Here is a 20,981-nt window from a genome sequence, read left to right as displayed (position 1 = left end):
ACATATTCAGTTTGTAGATGTGCCAAAATGAATTTGTTTAAAAATTTGGGAGTAAATGACAATAATAATTACACTTATATAGTGCTTTTCTAGACACTCCGCTAAAGTGCTTTACATGTAATGGGGATCCCCTCCACCACCACCAGTCTGCAGCCCCACCTGGATGATGCAATGGCACCCAGAGTGCACCAGTACTCTCCCCACCGCCAGCTGTCAGTGGGGAGGAGAGCAGAGTGATGATGCCAGTCCAGAGATGGGGATTATTAGGAGGCCATGATTGGTAAAGACCAATCGAAAATTTGGCCAGGACACCAGCGTAACACCCCTACTCTTTTTGAGAAACACCCTGGGATTTTTAATGAGCACAGAGCATCTCATCTGAAGGACAGCACCTTTTTACAGTATACTGGGGCATTAGGACCCACACAGACTGCAGGGTGAGCGCCCCCTACTGGTCCCACTAACACCCCTTCCAGCAGCAGCCTTAGCTTTCCCAGGAGTCTCCCATCCAGGTACTGACCAGGCTCACACCTGCTGTATCAAGTATCTTTTATCGTTACAGTGATATGTAATAGCCAGATTTAATCTTTGAGGCTTAAAAAAACAACTCCGCAATATCAATCAAACTGACTGTTTTAAAACTCAGTTCTTTTTCTGCAAACAGCTCATTACACTGTTGACGTCTATATATGGGTATATTTTCTTAATCCCAGTAAGAGTAAAGCAGGAGAAAGTAGAAATGCCGTAGTGTGCAAATTTCCCTTCCTTCCGGTAAATTATTTTAAAGAACAAGGACGCGTTCGCTTGGTGTCAGTCTGATTCTGTTTCGTTTGCTTGTAACAGGTTCAGAAGGAAGGGGATTTCTGACAGGGGGTTTATTCTGGAGGAAAAGAGAATGAGTTATCGCTCTACTTCCTATTTAGTGTACGTGTGCGCAAATAGTCACATGACCTACATCGCTGCAGCGCTTTAGTGCTCTGAAAGCACCTGGAGCGGTCTCCTGCTTCGTGTCTGCGATCAAGGCAGTTCACCGAATGAACGACCTTTTCCCAATGTTCTCTAGACAACACATCAGCTGTACATATGTTACGCATCTGTTTACGAATAAATTGGACGCAAAAGAAGAAAGAAACGCAAGTCTGACGTATAGTATTAAAGATGTTTATTCAAACGAATTGAAGTTGCAGACGGGAATATTGTGTTCCTGGATGCCAAAGCAAACGGTTCCACGAACCCACACCTCTGTATAAAGGAGCGCCGCCTGTTGTCTGTTTTAAACGATCTAGCTCCAAGTTTCCACTTCTGTTTTCTAGGCTCAGTGCGGATTCTGGGAATGGGTGTTTGGTGTTCTTTATCGGATGCTTTTAAGGGTTCTGTGTGCTTGGATCAAGCTCTCTTACACTGTAAGTCCCCTGTGTACACGACTAACAATGTCCAGCTCTTTCAGCTCTTCAGTGTAGGACATTCCTATGAGCCCAAGGCCCAAGAATGTCCTTGAAAGGTTTGCATGTGACTTCATGTTCCCAGAAGCTATTGGTAGTTCTTCAGGACTTCTAAAGACTAGCCCTTTCAATAAAATTACTGTGCTTCTCCACTGGACAGTAAATCCAATGAGTTTAAATCAATGAACTGCTTGATAGAAAGTTAGATAAGCTATGTTTTCCAGGATGCCCCAGCAATGTCACATGTATATTTTAATTACACGTTTGTGACAGAACACAAACCATTTGTTACTCATTTTGTCTCTGCTGTGTCATATGCACTGGACACTGTGACACAGCATAGAAACTGCTGAAGAGTGCCCAGAAAATAGCAAAACGTGTGTTGGCATGCTGGTTAAGAAGCTGCCGTGCATGGACTACAAAAACCTCCATGTGCATTGCCTGAAATGTTTTACATGAAAGCACTTATAACAAATAATCAAAGTAGCACATGAAAGCCCCATTCTTATATTTAAAGTCTATTTAATAAAAAAACATTGCTGGCATTAGTTGCAAAATTAGTTTGCTAAACAGTTTCTTTTCAAGAGGTATCAGAAATGTCCCAGGATTTATTACTCACATGCTTGCATAATCATTCACAGGTGAAGTGTTACTCAATGACAAGAAAAGTTTCAAACTGAAAATAAACCGACTTCCTCAGAAAATAAAAATTGAGCAATATGTAGGTCCTACCTGGAAGGCTGTGTTGATGGGCTTAGATGTAGGGAGAGTTTTGCATCAAGTTTGTTTACAATAAGGTGATTTGGTTCTCTGTGTGAGTAATACACCTCCCAAGCCGTTAGTTTGGCCTTGGGTTTTCCATCTGTTCTATGGTTGTCATTTCTCAAATCACACTGAATCATAAGCGGCTCTTCGAGATGTTTGTAATTTTCATTTAGCTTTTGCGCATTTCCTGTTCCTGCCTGTTTGAATGGGTGAGAGTTATGACTAAGTCATTTGCATGCTGCTGCTGTGAGAGGCTCATAGACAACGCTGTGGACGAGAATTTACCTAAACAGTAAACAGGAGGTGATCACAAGACACTCACATTGAGCCCTCTTTGAGCACACTAGAGAAACACCAAAATCCCAGGACAGAGCTGAGCTGCTATTTAAATGATACAAAAACCACATAAAAAACATGCCCTTTGCAGTGACTGTAATAGCAAACGATTTACACCATTGAAACAATAAGGGGAATTGTTGAAATCTGTGTTTAAAATGAAGACTATAACCTTGTTCCTATCAGTTGGACCCCCCAGCTTAACTTACACGAGGTGCATTATTTTACACAGTATCTCCGTGATAAAGATTTCCAACAGCGGAAAACCAGGGCCCCGCTGGAGCATGTAAAAAAACAGATAGTAGGGAAAAAACAAAGGAACAAGGAAAAGTAGATGTAACACAGAAAAAACACATTTGTGCTGGGGAACAGTCTTTGGGTGTGTGGGCAAATGAAGCCTCTGGATGATCCTGGAATGTTCTCAGGGTAAACCTTCAACTGCAAACATTTTTCCTGACCCACCTATAATCTCATAATGCAGTCCACCTGATCTCTAAAGCCTTCTACTCCACATCGTCCACATCCACCATCATCTCATACCACTGACCACCTGATCTCCACAGCCTTCTGCTCCACATCCTCCTAACTGTCCACAGCCACCATCACCTCATGCCACCCATCCACACCAGGCACCATCTGCTGATGCATCACCAGCAAACATCCAGCCAGTAACACGAATACCCAGAGGCCTCGTGTTTGTCCAGCTCATTTAAATATTGATTGCACCTCTTCCAGAAAGCTCCTGCCATTACCACTGGTGCTACAGACAGAAGACAAGCAGCACGTCAGGGCAGCGAAGACCAGAGCTCAAGGGTTGATTTTGACAATCCAGGCCATGGTCGCGCTGCCCCTTGTGTCTGTGGCCTTTCACAGGGTTTCAACGACACTTATTCCGGAAAGACATCAAAGGTGAAACTTGTCCTTTAGCTCCTGTAGTTCTACACCTTCCCCTAGCATTCTGTGACTCGGTCATTCCTTCCTTAACCTCTCCATTCTTTTACAAACCTGCCCTCGGAGTTCATCGCCGAGACTTCCGTTTCCATGGACACCACGTTCTCCTCCTCCTGCCCGATGTGACATTCTTCCCGCAGTCCCCCTTACTCATCCATCGGCCTTTTGGAGGAAGAAGAAAATTTCCCAGTGTGGAATTATTGGATGAATTGGTTGGAAAATGCAGGGATGGGATTACCCTCTGCTTGATCTTTTGCACCAAGCACACACACACACTGACACCCCACCCCACTCACAAACCAACTAGCCATCTTCTTTCAGTACCCCCCAGCACTGGCAGTCTGTTTGTGTGGGGGCGGGGGGCGGGGGACACAAGCATTAGGCCATCCTACGTTGGCGGTTTTCCTCATGTGTGGGAGGATGTTTGCTTCTATTCACTGGGTATTTATAACATTTAAAGCCACATTGAAGAGAGTAGGTGTGAACGAAGCCTCAGCCCTCTCCTTCATGACCCCTGGCCTTTCTGCTCCCTCTCTGACCACATGAAGGGAACTCTCTCCCTTGACCAAAGAACGAGTGAGGCTTTGCGCAACACATACCTGATAATGCCGAGCAGAAATGCTTGGTTTGCATTCAAAAAAAATTAATGGCTTCACTAATGTCCTGTAGAACAGCATGTTCCCCCGAGCACGGGAACAAAGAAAAAAAAAGAAAACTTTACCAGAGTTGGCTCTGCTTAAACATTCAGACGTAGGAAACGTCTGTTATAGTGGAGATAATCACTGGAGTATGACAACCACGCCAATTTCCAAAAATACTTGAATTGTGCTTTCAGAAGAAAAAAGTGTGGATTGCTTTGTTTCTGAAAAGCTGCTTGGAAAGACACAGTGGTACAAATCAGACTTGTTTGTTTTGTTTGCAGGTATTAGGAAAAGATTATTTAGAAAATACTGAACAAAAATACCTCTTTCATTTTCCTTTAGTGTAACTCACTAACTAATCTAACTTCTCTGTGTTAAGGAATGTTGTTTATTTTCAGTGTAGTGCATTGGGGTAGTTGTAGTGCATCATTTGGAAATGCCCAGTGAGTCAATCCTTGTTCAGAATGTGGACGGTCTTTCTTGAAATTCTTTCAACATCCTTCGTGGCCAATTCGCATTTCCCAGAGCTGCACTTTGAAACCCCTCTCCTGACTAATTCCCAGGGGAAATATCCTAAGTGAATGAAGACGTGGGATATAGGAAAGTTGAAAAGTTGAAATAAAAGCAGCCTGCCTTTATTCGGGTGGGGGTTTACAATCCCTTTGCCTGTTGGAAGTTCCCACCCATTCCGGAAATTCCAGCCTGCTGATCAGACAAGGAAAAGGGCACGTACAGCATGCACAGGGACAATCCGATCCTCTTCCCAGATAGTTGTCCAGACCGTGCCCCAAGACGTGGCTGACGAGTGTGTACACAGTACTACTGATTGATCAGGCTCATGTCTTGATCCAAAGCAAATATTTGTATTCATAAGGCTGGGCGTTGGTCTTGAACAATTCAAGTGAAGTGTCTTGCTCAAGAGTGGATGAAGCAGCAGCCTCTTCTCTGGTGCTTGAGCCCATCAACTTCCAGGTACAAGCCCCCTCACCACGGTATGAATGACAGCCACGGTGAAATCAATTTGGCGTCAAGTCTAAGAAGGTTGCGTAGCACCTAGGACTATACAAAGATATTTTAGCACTCCATTTTTTATATTAAAAAAAGATATTTTGGGGTGTTCTGTACTTTGCACTGTCTAACTTCATCTCGAGGGCAACACTGTGCTGTTGAACAGTGGAATTAACACCTCAGAGTAGCCGACTATAAACCGGGGTTGCAGGCTGGAATCCCAGGACTCCCAACGTCGTTATCAACCTCCAAGTGGAAGCGCTTGCGACCCTCAAATTCTGAGCTACTCCTCTCAAATCTCTAAAAAGCTCATTTCCCCCCCCCATTTAGCACCACTATAACATTTCCTGTTCACATCCCAGAATTCAAGACAAATTCACAGAGGTCATGGTTCTCTTTTTATTCTTGCTTACAGTATGTATACAGGTATGGCTCCTCAGTTAGTACTTAAAACATACAAGATACTCACACACTCGATAGTGTTCATGTATAATAACATTTCATTTACTTCAAGAAACTTATTTGAAAAGAGTTCATTCAAAAAAAATAGATTTCTCTGTATAGTACATCATTTACATATTTACACTCCAAGGTGTACAGCTTGCAGAAATTCCGGGTTGTGAAGACCGAGTCAGAGTCCTTTGGAAATTCAGGTCCAGTACAGGTTCTGTGTGCAGTGAACTGGTTGTCTGGGTCCCAGTGCAATCCTCCCTGGGCTCACGGTGTCGATCAGTTCCAAAGCCTGTCTGTCCAGCTCCCCTGCGCCCCGCCCTTCCTCTCCACAAACACTTCCCACGCCCTCGGCCCGGCGACACGGAGTCTGGCCGGTGCTCCTGCTGGCACTGGCTGCCGGCCAGGGCAGGCTCTGGGACCTGCCAGCGGCTGTGTTCTCCTCTGCTCCTCCAGCAGAGCGCGAGGCTCCCGGGCCCGAGCACTACTGCCGCACCAGCTGAATGTCGTCGTACATCTGGAGGGGAAAGCAGAGGAGCAGGTTAGGCTCTGGGGCCCGCAGGAGTCAAGAACCCCCTCCCACACACACACTTTTCTGCAGAGGTAAGAGAACTGCCACGTCGAGCTTCCTGAAAGGAAACCAGTGACCACCCACGGCTCTCGACACATCCAATCAGAGCTGATGACAAAACTAGTGTCACGTTAATTCCTGCTCCTGCTTCAGTCGAGTGCCTCATGCGTCAACACCCCACCCCCACCCGGTTCAGCCAAGGACTGGGACAGCGCGGACACTTACGTCATCTTCCTCGTACAGAGGCTCGTCGTCGCTCTCCTCCGCCTCGCTCTCCGGGAGCTCCCGCAGGTCCTGCGCGGTCAGGGCGTACAGGTGCCGCTGGATCTCCGCGTTCTGCCGGCCGTAGGTCAGGTGGTACGGCGTGTGGCCCCCGTAGGTGAGGCTGTTGACGTCGGCCCCCTTGGCGACGAGGAGCTGCACCAGGGGCAGGTTCTGCAGGTCCACGGCCAGGTGCAGGGCGGTCCGGCCATTGCACTGCTCCTGCGAGGACAGGGCGAGCTCACGTCAGACAGGCCACACGCTCTCCAGAGCCAGCGGAAGCACAATCTCACAGCAAAGTCCCCGCTAAAACTCAAGGCTCTAATGGTGGACTGGAAGACGTGTTCCAGAAAAGATGCTCAAGTGTGCCACCCAGCCTCTCACGATATGCCCCTTCGAACCCCGAGGAATTGCCCAACAAGGCAGAGCACAAACCTACCTGCACATTGATATCGGCGCCCAGCTGAATGAGGTTCTCCACCAGCGAAAGATAGCCGTGGATGGAGGCCAAGTGGAGGCAGTAATGTCCTGGAAAAGGAGAAGGAAGAGCAAGCTGGTCAGTGACAGGCATGGTTCAGCGTGGTAGTGGGGCTGATCCTCCGATCTTTCCAGATATTCAACATCGGCACCAGGCCTTCTGTTTCTGGCGTCAATGCTAGCGATTTCCAGCTCAGAGTCTTTATTTTTACCAAAGCCAGCTGACTCCGAGTCAACATTAATAACACCAGATTGAGCACCGAGGTCGGGACAGGACGGGGTCAAAGGGCATCGCTGCACGACGAATGCCAACGGTTACCTACCGTTGTAGTTGGTGGTGTTGAAGATGTAGGGCAGGTGCTGTGTGCTGCCCTGGGTCAGCACGCTGAAGCAGTGCAGAGAGCCCTTCTTACAGGCGATGTGCAGGGCTGTGTTTCCACAGTCATCCGTCAGCCTGGGGTCGCAGCCAGCGGTCAGCAGCCTCTCCACAACCTGGGGCTGCTCCATTATCACGGCCAGGTGGAGAGCCGTCTATTTGGATAAGAGAAAGGAAGAGGAATGTCAATCCATGCTCATCAACGTGTGCTTCACTGCACACTAAAATCTGAAGTAAAAAAAAAAACCCCATTAACAATTCCTCCCCACTAAAGGGAACTAGACAAAACATCCCTTCTGCTGGAAATTACCTGTCTCTGGTTGTTCTGGACGTTGAGGAACGGGTCACCGCGGCAGCGCTCGATAATCTGCAGGGCGCAGTCCGCGGCCTCGTGAATAACAGCCAGGTGGAGCAACCTGGAGGAAAAGAAGATGAGAATCAATTCAGTTACACGGTTTCTGGAGGGACTGGAAAGGAGGCCGATGGGGGGGGGGGGGAGGGAAGTGCTTGAAGCAGCACTTGCGTGTTGCGCAAGCCTGGGTTTTCGGTGGTAATTTCCACTAGCGAGGTCCTGACACATGAGCGCCCCGCCGCTGGCGCCGCGCCAGGGACTTTCCGCCGCCGCCCCTACGCGGCGCAGAGGACTCCGAGCCCCGCTGTTTACGTCAACCTCTCCGACTAACGCCCAGCGCCTTCTCGCTTCAAAGACCGAAGGTTTTTTGAACTCTTTAAAAAAAAAAAAGTTTCTCGCATGCACCCTTTTTGTCTGTGCCGCCCGACTCCCTGCAGACCTGCGTGCGCTGGTGCGCGATGGTCATTTTGTTTCCGAGTACGAACCCCCCCCCGCTTATGGTGTCGTTTCTATCTGAACACTTTTTGATTCTTCTGTAAAAGCACGGCATATGCTTGTTACAAGCCACGCCGTTTTCGATCAAACCCCAGCTCATGCACTCGTACTAAGCGCCCTTCTTTCCTCGTTATTTCGTAACGCGCGGGTCCTCCGCGGTCAACAAATTCAACTTACGTGTCTCCGTCCTCCGTCCTCTGCAGTTTCCACGGGTCGTTGTGGAAGTCATTCCGGTTGGCCTCCGTGGGATTCACCCTCAGGTTTTCCATGTCCTGCAGGATTTCTTGATATTCCTCCTCTTTCAAAGAATCCAACCCGCTGTCTAGCCTCTCGTCCTGGCATTGCAAATGTTTCCCATGCTTCAGATCCCGATCCTCCATGTTGTAATATCCCTGGTTACCATTAATAGCTTCCATTTTGATCTTGAGTCGCGCCTCCGACAGTCCTCTCTCTAGCTCTGAGCTCAAAATGAGTGTCGGCGCAGAGCCCGTCCAATATAACCCAGGCGAGCAAGGGCGGAGCAACAGGCAGCCGGGGATTTCCAGTGACTGGCGAGGCAGCCTTGTGAGAACATTGTTAGCAGCTGGGGAAACTCAACAAGGGTTTTTTATGGGGAAAATTCCCCCCCAGATCAGTCCGTTTAGTAAGAATGAAAATTTGTAGTTTCCTATCAATATAACCTCGATTTTACACTATAAGTTCCCGCGCTGCGGAGTCGTGAGGGCTTCTAAAATGTTATTTGTAGAGAAGGGGTCGGTAGTTTTTAACCCTTCCCCACGCATGAGAGAGTTTTAAGTTTCTTTAAAATCACGTTTGGTTTGCACGATATTGTACGACATCCATCTCCAGGCAGGCTTCCGAATAAGTACGCGAGATGGGACATTTAGGGATTCACAAATAATTTCCGAATTGCTTTGCATTGCTTTAACAACAGCTATAAGTATATATTTTTTAAAAAAATTCCAGCCGTTTTATGTTACTGTAGCTTGGGAAGTCGTTGCAGTCAGAACTTAAAATGTTAAATAAAAACAGGGTCCTGGACCATGATGAACCCTGAAACAGGGAAGTGTTCTGTAAGCCAGAGAAAACAAAAGTCTTTTTGAAAAGGGGTTTTACAAATTGTATTGTAAGTAAGTTACAGGCGAGCGCTGTTATTTTAAACCCGCACACGACTATTTTCACGGTGAAGCTACAGTATTTTACATTCGGCACTGTGCACCCCGTCTGTGTAGATATGGACGGTATCGGCCAAATAAAATAAAGGGGATCTGGGTGCCGGCACGGGCTCCATGTTCAGATAGAAACGGGGAGCATTTGAGAAAGAGAGAAAATACGTGATGAAAATGGGAACTCAATTTAGGAGGTTCGTTTGGGAAAGATTCACTTCCACTCGAGTTCAGAGTCCCACTGAATATCGGACAACAGCGCCTGGGAGGGTTGGGTTTTTTTCTGGGGGAAATAACCCACGGTTCAAGCCGAGGGCGTTTTACTCCTGCACAGGCTGGGGGACTTCAGCCAAATTTAAATTATATATATATACTCTTATACAGTACTCTGTTTGAGGACATGTGTTATTGATAGTATTGGAAGGCTATACCCCAGCTATTTTATAGTTGGGTACGGTTTTAAGAGTGTGTGTTTTTTATTAACCTTCGAGGTACGATTCAATTATTTTGCATGTGGGAAATTGAACATTGCACGGTGCTTTTTAAATATAAAGTGCTAGACATGTCTGACAAAGGCTTTTCCACACAGGAATTTTGTTTCTTGAGAAAAGAAAAGCACCAGACGCCAGAAAACATTTGAAAAAATTCTCTTGGTATTCTATTGTTTTGTAGCGGAGATGGGAATTTGTAAATAAAAATCTTCTGATCATGCTCGTGCTTCAAACAATAAGTTACCAAGCAAAGAAAAACCTGGACTTTCCTCATGGAGAAACCCTCTTAACAGCCTGAAACCCCTTGAAGATGTACTCTTCCCCAAAAAACTCAGAATGTGTTCATGAAAATCCCGACATTGCGATCTAATGCATTCATAGCCGTTAACACTGCAGGAAAAACAAATCTTTGCAAAAGTAGTTAACTGTTTTTTTTGTAATGTACGGGAAGATAACGACAGAATCCAGGTACAGGAGAGAAGAGCTTATGAGTTATAACTGCATAACGATTGGGGCCCAGTTGCGCTGCTGTAGTGTTTCTGGATTGAGACAATTTTATGTGTGCGGTATGACGTACATTGATCTTTTCCTCTGTTTTAAAAAAGCACCACACTTTAATTAGGTCACTATTGCTATGGTTAAAAAAAAACTTTTCAGTTTCTTATATATTTTTTTCTGAATGAAAGCATCCATTCCAGAATTACGGCTGTGGGAAACTCCACCTGATCGAGGCTTCACCTGTGACATGAGATGAGTAACCCCGGACATTTTCTGTTTGCAAAACACTGTACTGCATTAGTACTAAGAATTTTACAAACATAGCAACCGCAGCATAGCAACGGTATCGAAGCGCGAGTCCTTCTTCAACTCCACAGCCCCCCCTGGCGGCCAAGAGACAGCAACAGCTTTCGCCACAGTGAAATGCTGGTTTTTATAGCGTGTAGACTAAAAACTGTCAGAAACTATGATAATAATAATAATAATTAATAATAATAATAATAATAATAATAATAATAATAATAATAATAATAATAAGCCAGTGTGAGCACTGCCTTTGATAAACGGCTCTATTCCAAAAGCAGACTTTTTATCCGAATAATCCATTCCTTCATTTCTTTATTAGTTTTCGCCACATAGACACTTTTGCACAAGTCATCGGGCATAGCTTCTCCTATTTTGTATTCACAGAGAATTTTTGTTTACTTGCACTAAATCTCTGTTGAGTCTGGAAAATGTTTCTTCACATTTCCTTAGCAACGTCCAGCAGTGTGGCAAGGTGCTGGAAGCCTTGCTTTGGAAGTTGGGTTTTACTTAAAAAACAGTAAACCTGAAGTCTAAACAGGAAAGGAGATCAATTTTAGGCGTCAGTCCGCACTGGAGATTCAGACCTCAGGAAGAACAGAGAAGCAGACAGAGAGTCACCCAGGACTGGGGCTGGAAATATCTGTCTTTAATGATTTATTCTCATTACAATGCTGTGTGCTAAAGCCATTTTTACTCAGCAAATAGTTAATGTGGTCATGCTGTTGTTTTGTATCCTCGAGCATTGTTTTCAAGCCTTTGTATTCTGCATTTTATTTTATTTTTACACCACATTGAAGGTTTTTCACAAAGTCAAAGTGCCTCCAAATCACTTAATTTAATAAAGTCATGCTTCTTAAGACTTCCCAAGTGGGCATACTCTCCAGTGCCACATCACTGTCACAGAACAAGCCGAATGAAAATAAAAGACCAGAACCAGGCCACAGCCTGAGACGCGGTGTTTCTCTCTGTTGTTGATGGTGGGACGACGCCCCTCTGGTTCAGATACCCGTGTTGTCAGTTATACAACGCTTGGAAACAGCTCTGTGGCGCGGCATCACTGCAGCAAAGCGCATACTGACCACCGAAGCAGACAGGCCTGTCACTTTCTTTACACGATTGCACTACGGCTTTTGCTGCCTGTAAAAGGTGAGAAGGGAACTAAAGAAAAGCCTGATGGAAATTATACAGTACATCCTTACGTTGACCTCTGTGGGTGTGAATGGCAGATGAGTTTTTAAACAGGCCGTGGCAATGCTGTACCGGACAAGGCAGGACGTCTCTGCTGCTGCTTTGCAGGTGCCTTAATACCTTCTCAGATAGCTCACCACCTTTTGAGAGGGTGGAAAGATTGACCGCCCCCACTCTCTGTCTCTTTCCCTGGAGGGGAAAGGTGGGTTACGCCTGAAAGCTGCCGTGTCCTAGCAGGACCGTCAGTCAGCCGAGTCCATGTGTGTACTGAATTTCTGTGCTGCTTCGGCATTTTGCTGCAAAACTCAGTTCAACTGCAATGAACTCTTTCACTGAGGGACAGTTGTTGTTTTTTTTTTGAAGCTGCTTTAAAATGTGTAGTTCTTTCCTATCCTCATCTGTTAGCGCCAGGCGTCCTCTTGCCAAACGGCCTCTCACTTCCCCACGCTGAGGTGGCTGACATTCCCGCAGTGGGAGAGTCCGGGGAATCCCTGCAGCTGGAGCTTCCAGGCAGGACGGCTCCGCGCAGGGCCTGAGCCCAGGGGCTGCAGCCTGTGGGAGCTGGCGTTCCGGCTGGGCCTCCGAGCTCCAGCTCCCAGCAGCTCCTGGGGCCTGGCGGGAGCACACCCACTGGGTGGGGCAGACACTGCTGTGAGTCAGAGCCAGGGCTGGGATGCAAATCCACGCAAGGCCATACTGCCGCGATTAAGCAAGAAATTAGCCGTGCGCCCAGCGAGTGGGTGATGCAGCTGACTAGATGTGTACGGTTTGTGAAATTACCCGCCCAGGGTTTTATTCTGCGGTCTGATATAGTGATTCCTGGGACAGCTGGGCTGGAGCTGTCTATGGGAAAGCTGCAGTGCACTTTACAATGTGCAGGAACATCTCTGTATGAAGCTATTGGCTCCTGAACGAAAACGAAGGGACAAAATGCATTCATTACATTTTGAACACAGATGAGCTTTGCTAAAGGAAACAGGTAAATGGCAATGTTCTCTTGCTGATGTGTCTCGAAACGGCTTTAACATCAAGGAGGACAAAGATATTTTCTTACAGAAAAGCGCCCATTGATCCATGATCCAAGAGAGCCCATGCAATAAGCACTGCTGGGCATCAGGGCCCAGTGTGCAGCTCTGGAGGAGCCGGATGAAAAGCCAGGGGCTACGAGTCCAGCAGTGGTGAACATGCCGCACTGCACAGAGAACATAGGACATTGATTCAACACACGAATTCAACAAAATAGCTGTTTAAATAGCTGCTAGGCATTTCATGTCTCATCATGGATCAGTCTTTACGCTCGTTACACCATGACACCAGGAAACTCCTCTGCGAGACGGAGATCTGCAGACACCATGGCTAGTCCTGATGTCTTAGTACTATCGATGTCTGCGCTTGAAGTTCACAGGTTCTCACAGCACATTTGGCTGTTGTTTGATGGGTGTTTGAGCTGAAACATCCAAAGTCACAGGTTAGACTTGTAGAGTTTACAAATCCAAGCCTGGATTTCTTGCAGATAATCTGAGTGTCTTTAAATGATGTGAAAACTCTACTTTTGGGCAAATGTTTAGTATGTACTGTAGGTTACATTTCTTATATTTTATATACATAATTAATTGTCATTCCTGTTATGGAATATATGGCTATTAGTAGCATTCTAGTCAATAGTGACGGTACCTCCACTATCACTGCTCTCCATTATCTGCCTGTTAGCCAGTTCTCAATCCACTCCCAAGGACACCTGCATATGGAATCGAACCCTGACATGAAACTAATGGAGTTTACAACAGAAGTTTCAGAGCAAGGTTAGATCCTATCTCACAGACCTCAGCATGCCTGCGTACAGTATATAAGGACTTAATTCTCCTATCTCTCACCCTCTCCCCCACCTCCCCCCCTACACCCCTGTAGCAGCTCCCCAGCTCATTCCTCGCAATAGGGAGGGGATCTGGGCAGCCTTATCCTCACAGCTAGGCCAGCACTCCCTCAGCCAGGTGAGTCACTCCACATACTCATCATATTTCAGCCCCTTATCGCCTTCATTAGGATCTAGCCAAACTAGATATACTGAAATACTGTATCATATATAGCTGTTAACCCTGAAGGCAGATACTCAAAAACAGAAGAGCAGAAAATGGTTCCTGCTGAAGTAACCCAAAGCATCACACATGATTCAGTCCCATTGTTGCCTAAAATGACATCGGAAAGCACCTACTGGCTGAAAACCTAAAACTATAAAAACGATCAGATGGAGGAAATTTTAAATCACCCCTCCCAGACAGCAGGGAGTAGGTAGCCCTAAGGAATGACAAGGGCTCTGGACTAGAGGGTTGTGGGTTCAAATCCCAGGGGAAGCACTGCTGCTGGAGCCTTGAACTCTGAGCTTCACCCAGATCAATCCAGTCTTGGCTCTGCTGTGTAAATGGCTGTCCAGGCCATCGCTGTTAACAAGAGCCTGTTCTTAATGGGCTGAAGTAAAGAGTCAAAAATATCTCTATCTCTACCAGACATCTCTCTCTATAAGACCAAGCCTAATGTGTCTCAATTCATCACTGTTAGTAAAACAGGATTACCAGAGGAAGAACGATAACCAGACACTTTTTTGTGATACAAGGAAAAAAAATGACAATGCTTAATTTTAAACCAGGATAAAATATTCGCTCCAGGTTGTGTTTTATTTAGTCAATAAACATTCCTTATTAAGAGATACTAGAAGTCCAGAGAAATGTGAAAATGTTGCTTTGGCCTAGTCTTAGCAGCCTGCATCAGGACCGGATCTCCAGGAATGTGACCAGAGACGTCCGCGAGTGAGGAATTTCCCTTTGTCAAGCCAGCTGTGTGAGCACTGAGGAATCACAGGACAGAAATCCCGTTTAACAGGCTGTTCAGCAGCAGAGGTGATTTCTCCAGCGCGCCTTTTGGGATCTCCTTTCAACTTCAAATTGTTTAAATTTAGAACATCTGTAAAGGCTGTGTACAGTGAGTGACAAGAATGCCTTTGCCACTTCACACACTGTAGTGCTGTGCAAAGTGAGTCACTCTTATCCACCCTGCTGGAGCGCGCCCTGTTTCTGACACTGTGTCATGATGATGCAGCTCTGAGCCCGTGCAGACACAGTTTGGCTCAGACAGTATTCTGGGCCCAGGCAGGGGAGCTGTGACTCTCAGTCCTGGCTCTGGAGTGCCCTTATGTCCGCTGGTGTTTGCTCCCACGACACGAGGCCCTTAACCCCCACTGCTGTCCGCCGCCAGTAGTGTAGACGAGAGACACTGTACATCGGGCTGCGCGGGACTGCGGGACCGGAAGTTTACCACTAGGTGGAGACATCTCTTTGGCGCAGTACTTTATTAAAACACATCTGTAATACATTCTAATCATTAGCAGACAGGATAATTATCACTATAAAACATCATACCAATCATAGATAATGCACGTTTTTTAGCAGTACAATAGAGTACTGTTAATGAAATGTAGATTTAGACTAAATTAGCCTTGCGATATTTTCTTTTCATATTGATGATCAATTTGCTTATTTTTTTAAATAAAAGCGTGTTTTTTATTTGGATTTTCTGTACTGTCTACTTTCTCTGAACAGTCATACAAGACTGTAATTTCAAAGTAAAACAAAACTGCAGGTCACTGCAAGGACTTTAATCCTGACCTCTGTTCCTTCTACACCCGATTTGTCTCCTTGACTTGACAGTGCGGAAGCTGGAATATTTGAAATGCGTTAAGTGCCTAAAACTGCTAAACAACATCAATCATATGGAAAGTTTTTTCTGGTATAAGTCAAATGTTATTTATTTTATAATTTACCCATGTACTCATTGCATTGAACGGGACCTTTTTGTTTTTAGATGTCGGTAAAAATTTAAATTAAGAACGCGGGCTGCGAAACGTAACGTACAGCATTATAAAACTTTGCAATCCCTTTGTTTTGTCAACTAAAAACGTCTGTTGGCGTCCTCTTGTGGGGTACCCGAGTAATGCAGAAAAATGAATAAATTAGGAGTGTTCTCCTGAGTACAAGAACACGGAGCTCTTGCGAGACATTATTACACGCAAACATGAAGCAGTCAAGTGCATCCCCCAAGCAGGACCCCGTGCCTGAAAGAGACCTACACCGCTCTTTCGAATTGAACTTTAAGCAAATATATAATGGACACAGAGTGGTACACAGACTGTCTATAGATGTAGAACAATTAAACCCCGAGCAAATAAAATGTTCATAAAGGTTTATATAAAAATACTGTCAGTGCAACTCCTACACGTAATGATCAGCACTTAAAGTGAAAAGGTCGACTGGTGTTTCTTTTTACGAACAGCAACGGATTCATTTCGTTAAGTAAATCGAGGAATAGAGTGCTCACTTCTCGCACTAGAAATAAAAGTAGACTTGGAAAGAACGGAACGTTAATTTTGCTGTGAATCTCATATCTTATTTTTCAGACTCCGTCACTGCGGTTTACGGGTCCTTTCCGGCAAAACGCGTTTTCAGTGACCCTGTTAGCCTGCTTGGGGATTAAATTTGCGCCTCTTCCCCCTAACATTATTCAAAATGATTACTGCAATCAAAACAGAAATACTCGGCGCCTCTCGCCGCCTGGGTCGGTCGAACGCTGGCGCTAATTAGCAACAATTAATTTTTAATTACAAAGCAAACGGCGGCCCTTCTGCCTGCCGGAGCGCGTAGGTGCGGGAGCTGTCCGCTTCCCGCAGTGCTGAACGTCGCCTCGGATCAGCGCTGCTCCGGCAGCCCAGTCGTCATGCGGGATCGCGCCAGCCCTCCAGCAGCGACAGAATAACGACCCTCCCCGGCAGAAACGCGGCTGCTTAGATTTCGTTAAGCAAATGATTACAGGTTTCGAAGCGCATTCCTACGTGCTGCTAGCGGGGGATTGATGAACTATTTCGGTGATTTGGAAGCCTCATGCTGGAGGAGGAGAAGCCCAGAATGTTACTTAAGCGGGATAAAAGAAAGAAATCAATACACTCATCTTTGACAGTCTGCTCACTTATCCGAAGGGTGGGTCGCACTGGGGGGGTTATGCGCCCGATCATGTAAACCTCCCGCTATCTAATTAGAGTGCATGAACTCCGTGGGGTCAGAAATGTAGAATGGTTCTTTTCATGTAACTGGCCGGCGAACGTGAATTCGTATTTTTTTTTAAGGAGGGAGGGAGGTATAAATACGGTATTACGAATAAATTAACAAACACCCCTGAAATAAACTGTTGACTGCACAGTGTACAGGCAGAAACCTGGCCGACGTGACCTGTCACCTCGTGAAGCAGCATGTGAACCGCGCTCTGTCTGTCTGGTGAAAACACAAGTAGACTTTTTGCATCAAACAAACATGAAAATGATACACAGTGAACAGAAGGTCTCTTACAGGCTGGAGTGTACCAGATCTTCATGGCTAGATCTTCATTCACACCAATGAATGAAGATCTAGCAAAGCCAAAAGAAATGTGGATTTGGATACGGATTACTGCTCACAGAATCGATCAATTTGACTATTCTTTCAGAAAGAAGAAGAAATTTTAGATGGGACAACTCCAGTTTTAGAGGAGCTGTGCGGTTGTACTGATGTTTTGCCCGCACGGTTAAAATGCCTCTTTACTCTGCGGGCCTGGACGATCTGAACTGCTCCTGTACCGCCGGCCTTGCGCACGGGCAATGACACCCACAGGAGGGGCCACCTTCAACCAGTCTGCTTCATTCTGGTATGGCTTGCTGAATATCTGCTTCCCAGCTCAGCGCTGCTCTCTCATGGCAATCTCTGCTGTGTCAATTAGGTCCAGGAGTGTTCAAAGGTCGCCGTCTGGAATGCACGCCTCCCCGAATATAAACTTCAGGGCGGGACAGGTCCTGTCAACATGATATTAACTGTCAACGGACTGCGCTTTCAATTTCGCAAATTCGTTTGCAAATAAGCGGCAATGCTCTATTTCAGAGAAAGCCCGAATCACCAGCTACAACGCTCTCCGCTGATCCTCTGGCAGCATCTGTGTTAATTTATGTTCCAGTCACCCCCCCTACACACACACACACACACTGGCCATTCTGTGGCCGCAGGAATGAGGCTGCCTGTGCGGCTCTGATCTCTTATCGGCGCTCGCAGCCCCGGCGGGGAGGTGGCAGGCCGCCGGCCCGCTCTGTCCCGCTGGCGGGTTATCAGTGGTGGAAGCTGCCTGCAGATGTGGTCCCACGCTCCATCCTCTCAACGGCGTTAGCTCCACCACCCTTCTGCTGGGAAGATAGCGGAGGATCCTCACTTGGGAAAAGGCAAATAAAGTCGTTCCCATCATTTTGTGCCGCGGGGGCCGAATGGGAGCGATCCGCAGGAAATTAGTTGTGTGGCGCTCAGGCCCCCAGTCCAATCACTGCTCTCACCCTCATTGCGACTGCAGGCCTCGCAGGCAGGAATCGATTCCGCGTCCGCCGTTTTGAAGAGTCCACAGCACTTTGATTATGTCATTAATCCACCCGTCCATCCGCGCAAACGCGCTACATCTCCAATGAAAGAATCCCCAGGATAACAACTGATTAGCCTCAGACTGAAACTGTGATAGTTTACACGAAAAATAAGAATAAGAATAAGAATAAGAATAAGAATAAGAATAAGAATAAGAATAAGAATAAGAATAAGAATAAGAATAAGAATAAGAATAAGAATAAGAATAAGAATAAGAATAACTGAATTAACAGTCTCAACTCTTATTATAAATTTATTTGTGTAGGGTTTTTTTTTCATTTTATTTTTTTTCGCACATCTGTGAAGAATTAGGGGAAAAACAGCACAAAGAGGTGTATTGCTGTTCGGGGCTCGTCGTGCGGACAGGTGCTTTATTACTCACAATAAAGCCACGTCTTCCCGAAGTCACGACGTTAATGCGCTGTGTTCCGACAAGGAAAGGTCCCGGCGGTCGCACGCGTCTAGCCAGAAGCAGGGGTGAGAGGGAAACATGAAATAACTAATGGAGTATCTGTTAGGATCTAACCAATTAAATGCGCCTACGAAGGGGTTCTGCTAATGGACGTCTGAAAGGAAGATTACATTAAGTCGAGTTGCAGTTTGAATTAAACTGCTTAATCATGCATCTAACATTCATTAGTGGCTGTGCAGTGTGCATTCTGGTGGCATTAATGAAAGATCAGGTAAAGTGCATCGAATGGAGAGATTAAGATGGTAGCCTGCTTACAAATGTCCAATCATGCGGGATGCCGTAAGATCAATCACGTCAAAAGAATCCCGGCATCATAATTACTAATCTGGTACACAGAAAATGCGTATAATAACTATCACAAAATTCCGAGAAAGGTTAAAAATTATGAGCACTCTGGAGCACAGCACCAAACACCGAATCACATTAAGTTAGGTGATGAAAATCTGTTTTGCCTCGCGTTTAGCCCAATTTTTTCTTTTGATATTCCGACAAAGGATGTCAGAAAAAGAAAAAGAAAAAGAAAAAGAAAAAGAAAGTAATGAAAGTAATGATCTGAGGAATCGTTTTTACTTTGCCTTTAGGGTTTGGTAAGAACCACAAAGGTGACAAAAAAGCTCCTATCATACAGTATGTCGTCCCACATTAAGCAGGGGTCTGGAGGTGTGCGAGTAGGTGTCCGGTGGGCACTCTGAGGACGGATACGGTCTAACTGATATCGCATTCGATGACAAACTGAACTGCAAAACTCCTTCACCGCAAACTCATACCCAGTCGAGAGTCCTCATTGGACACAGTCCGTATTGCCGTGTAACTTCATATTTCCGATGCTTATATGCCGTTACCACATCACCGCTATCCCGGTTTAGGGAATACTCAGATTCCCACGGAATGTGACGTGGCAGAGACTCTTTCCGGGAGAGCTCGCTTCGCCGTGCTCGTGAATTAAATCAGGCAGAAACGCGATCCGAGGCCGTGACAGCGTCAGACATGTGAGCCGGCTCCGGACTTTCCACATCAGAACAGAACCGTCAGTAAAATAGCCTGTGCGTTGAAATGATTTCAATAGGCTTCGCATTAAAGTAGAATTCTTACAGAATTTATTTAAACAGAAAACATGTTTTTTTTGCTCTTTACTCGCATTATGATAGAAGAAAAGAAATTTGTTTAATTGAAATTAAAACGCAACTTTTCATTAAACTTAGACATGGAGCAGGCTACTTGTATTTGTGTTAATACTGCAAATTGATGCTTCTGTTCAAAACATCGGGTGTATTTCATTGTGATTCCGAATTTAAACATATATATGACAATTAATACCGGTGATGTGCACATTATAAAATATTTCTGTGATTAGAAACAGAATTTAGCAACCTTCATTGTAAGTCTTGACTCGCCACGATGTGTGGGGTTTAAGCTTCAGTACGGCTACTCTGAAAACGTCAGGTACGCTTATGCATAGAATAAATGTTTAAACAGTTTACTTGTGCCATTCATTCAGAAAAAAAGAACTACAATTTCGATGTGTAACAATTCCGATATGTTGTGTAAAATTTGCACCGTCTAAACCTGTAAGAGACGATTAAATCGCTCTTGCTCCTTATTCCAATGTTTGCAGTCCCTTACCTCAATCGCAGATATTTAAGCACTTTGGTGTCTCGACCTCCGTCAGACACCTTTCCTGGAAGGTGAACTGCCCCGCGGCACCTGCGAGGAAAGTGTGTTTCGCGAGAAACTGTGAACACAGACACCACACTACCGCGAACTGGCCGTGTGCTGGCGTGTGAATCCTTCACGGTCCTGTTCTCCCACGAGCAATTCGGAATTAGACATCGGTAGGACTGGTTAACGACCACTTCATTTATGCTGGCGAGGTGATCATTGTAAAAACTTTCTGGCTATTTTGTGTATTATCCTCTCCGTACTATTATCCTCTGAAATAGAGCCCATACTAGCTGCTACAAAGAAGGGGGGGGCATCGGTGTAACGCAGGCACGGACAAGAAAAACAAACTTCTTCTTGACATCTTGTACTTGCAACGACGTTGCTAAACTGTACTGCTGTCGATCCGAAACAGTGTTTGGAAGGAAATGGAACAGTTACTGACAAAATGGGAGTTTTAATTCGAGTTACTGATAAAAGCTGAAAAACGAGTAGCCCAACTTTCAGTCTATAGTATAGATGCGTTTCCTAAGCAGCAGTTATTTCAGCTGGTGTCTGATCTAATAGGCAATATGAATATTTACACTAACATGATTCGTG

The 20,981-nt window shown here is 45.6% G+C and overlaps 1 protein-coding gene across 1 annotated transcript; it reads right to left on the bottom strand.

Annotated features, from left to right (window-relative positions):
- Positions 1-5,528: 5,528 nt before the first annotated feature.
- Positions 5,529-8,605, bottom strand: nfkbiab (nuclear factor of kappa light polypeptide gene enhancer in B-cells inhibitor, alpha b). Its single transcript, XM_088647538.1, has 6 exons — positions 8,303-8,605; positions 7,589-7,694; positions 7,226-7,433; positions 6,865-6,953; positions 6,390-6,647; positions 5,529-6,110 (listed from the first exon to the last, which is right to left on the bottom strand). Exons 1-6 carry the CDS (start codon positions 8,539-8,541, stop codon positions 6,078-6,080), a joined length of 933 nt encoding a protein of 310 aa, XP_088503664.1. The 5' UTR covers positions 8,542-8,605; the 3' UTR covers positions 5,529-6,077.
- Positions 8,606-20,981: the final 12,376 nt, after the last annotated feature.

Source organism: Lepisosteus platostomus, chromosome 10, assembly GCF_059453375.1.
Source record: "Lepisosteus platostomus isolate fLepPlt1 chromosome 10, fLepPlt1.hap1, whole genome shotgun sequence".
Lineage (NCBI taxonomy): Eukaryota > Metazoa > Chordata > Actinopteri > Semionotiformes > Lepisosteidae > Lepisosteus > Lepisosteus platostomus.
The sequence above is the reverse complement of the archived record's forward strand: the minus strand, read 5'-3'. Positions and strand labels throughout refer to the sequence as shown.

What these genes read in the sequence shown, in the direction of transcription:
- nfkbiab (XM_088647538.1), bottom strand. Translation starts at nt 8,541, where the DNA reads ATGGAAGCTATTAATGGTAACCAGGGATATTACAACATGGAGGATCGG. An exon ending in AGGACGGAGGACGGAGACAC is followed by an intron (nt 7,695 to 8,302) that starts GTAAGTTGAATT and finishes CTTTTCCTCCAG; the next exon opens with GTTGCTCCACCTGGCTGTTA. An exon ending in GCGCCGATATCAATGTGCAG is followed by an intron (nt 6,648 to 6,864) that starts GTAGGTTTGTGC and finishes CTGTCCTCGCAG; the next exon opens with GAGCAGTGCAATGGCCGGAC.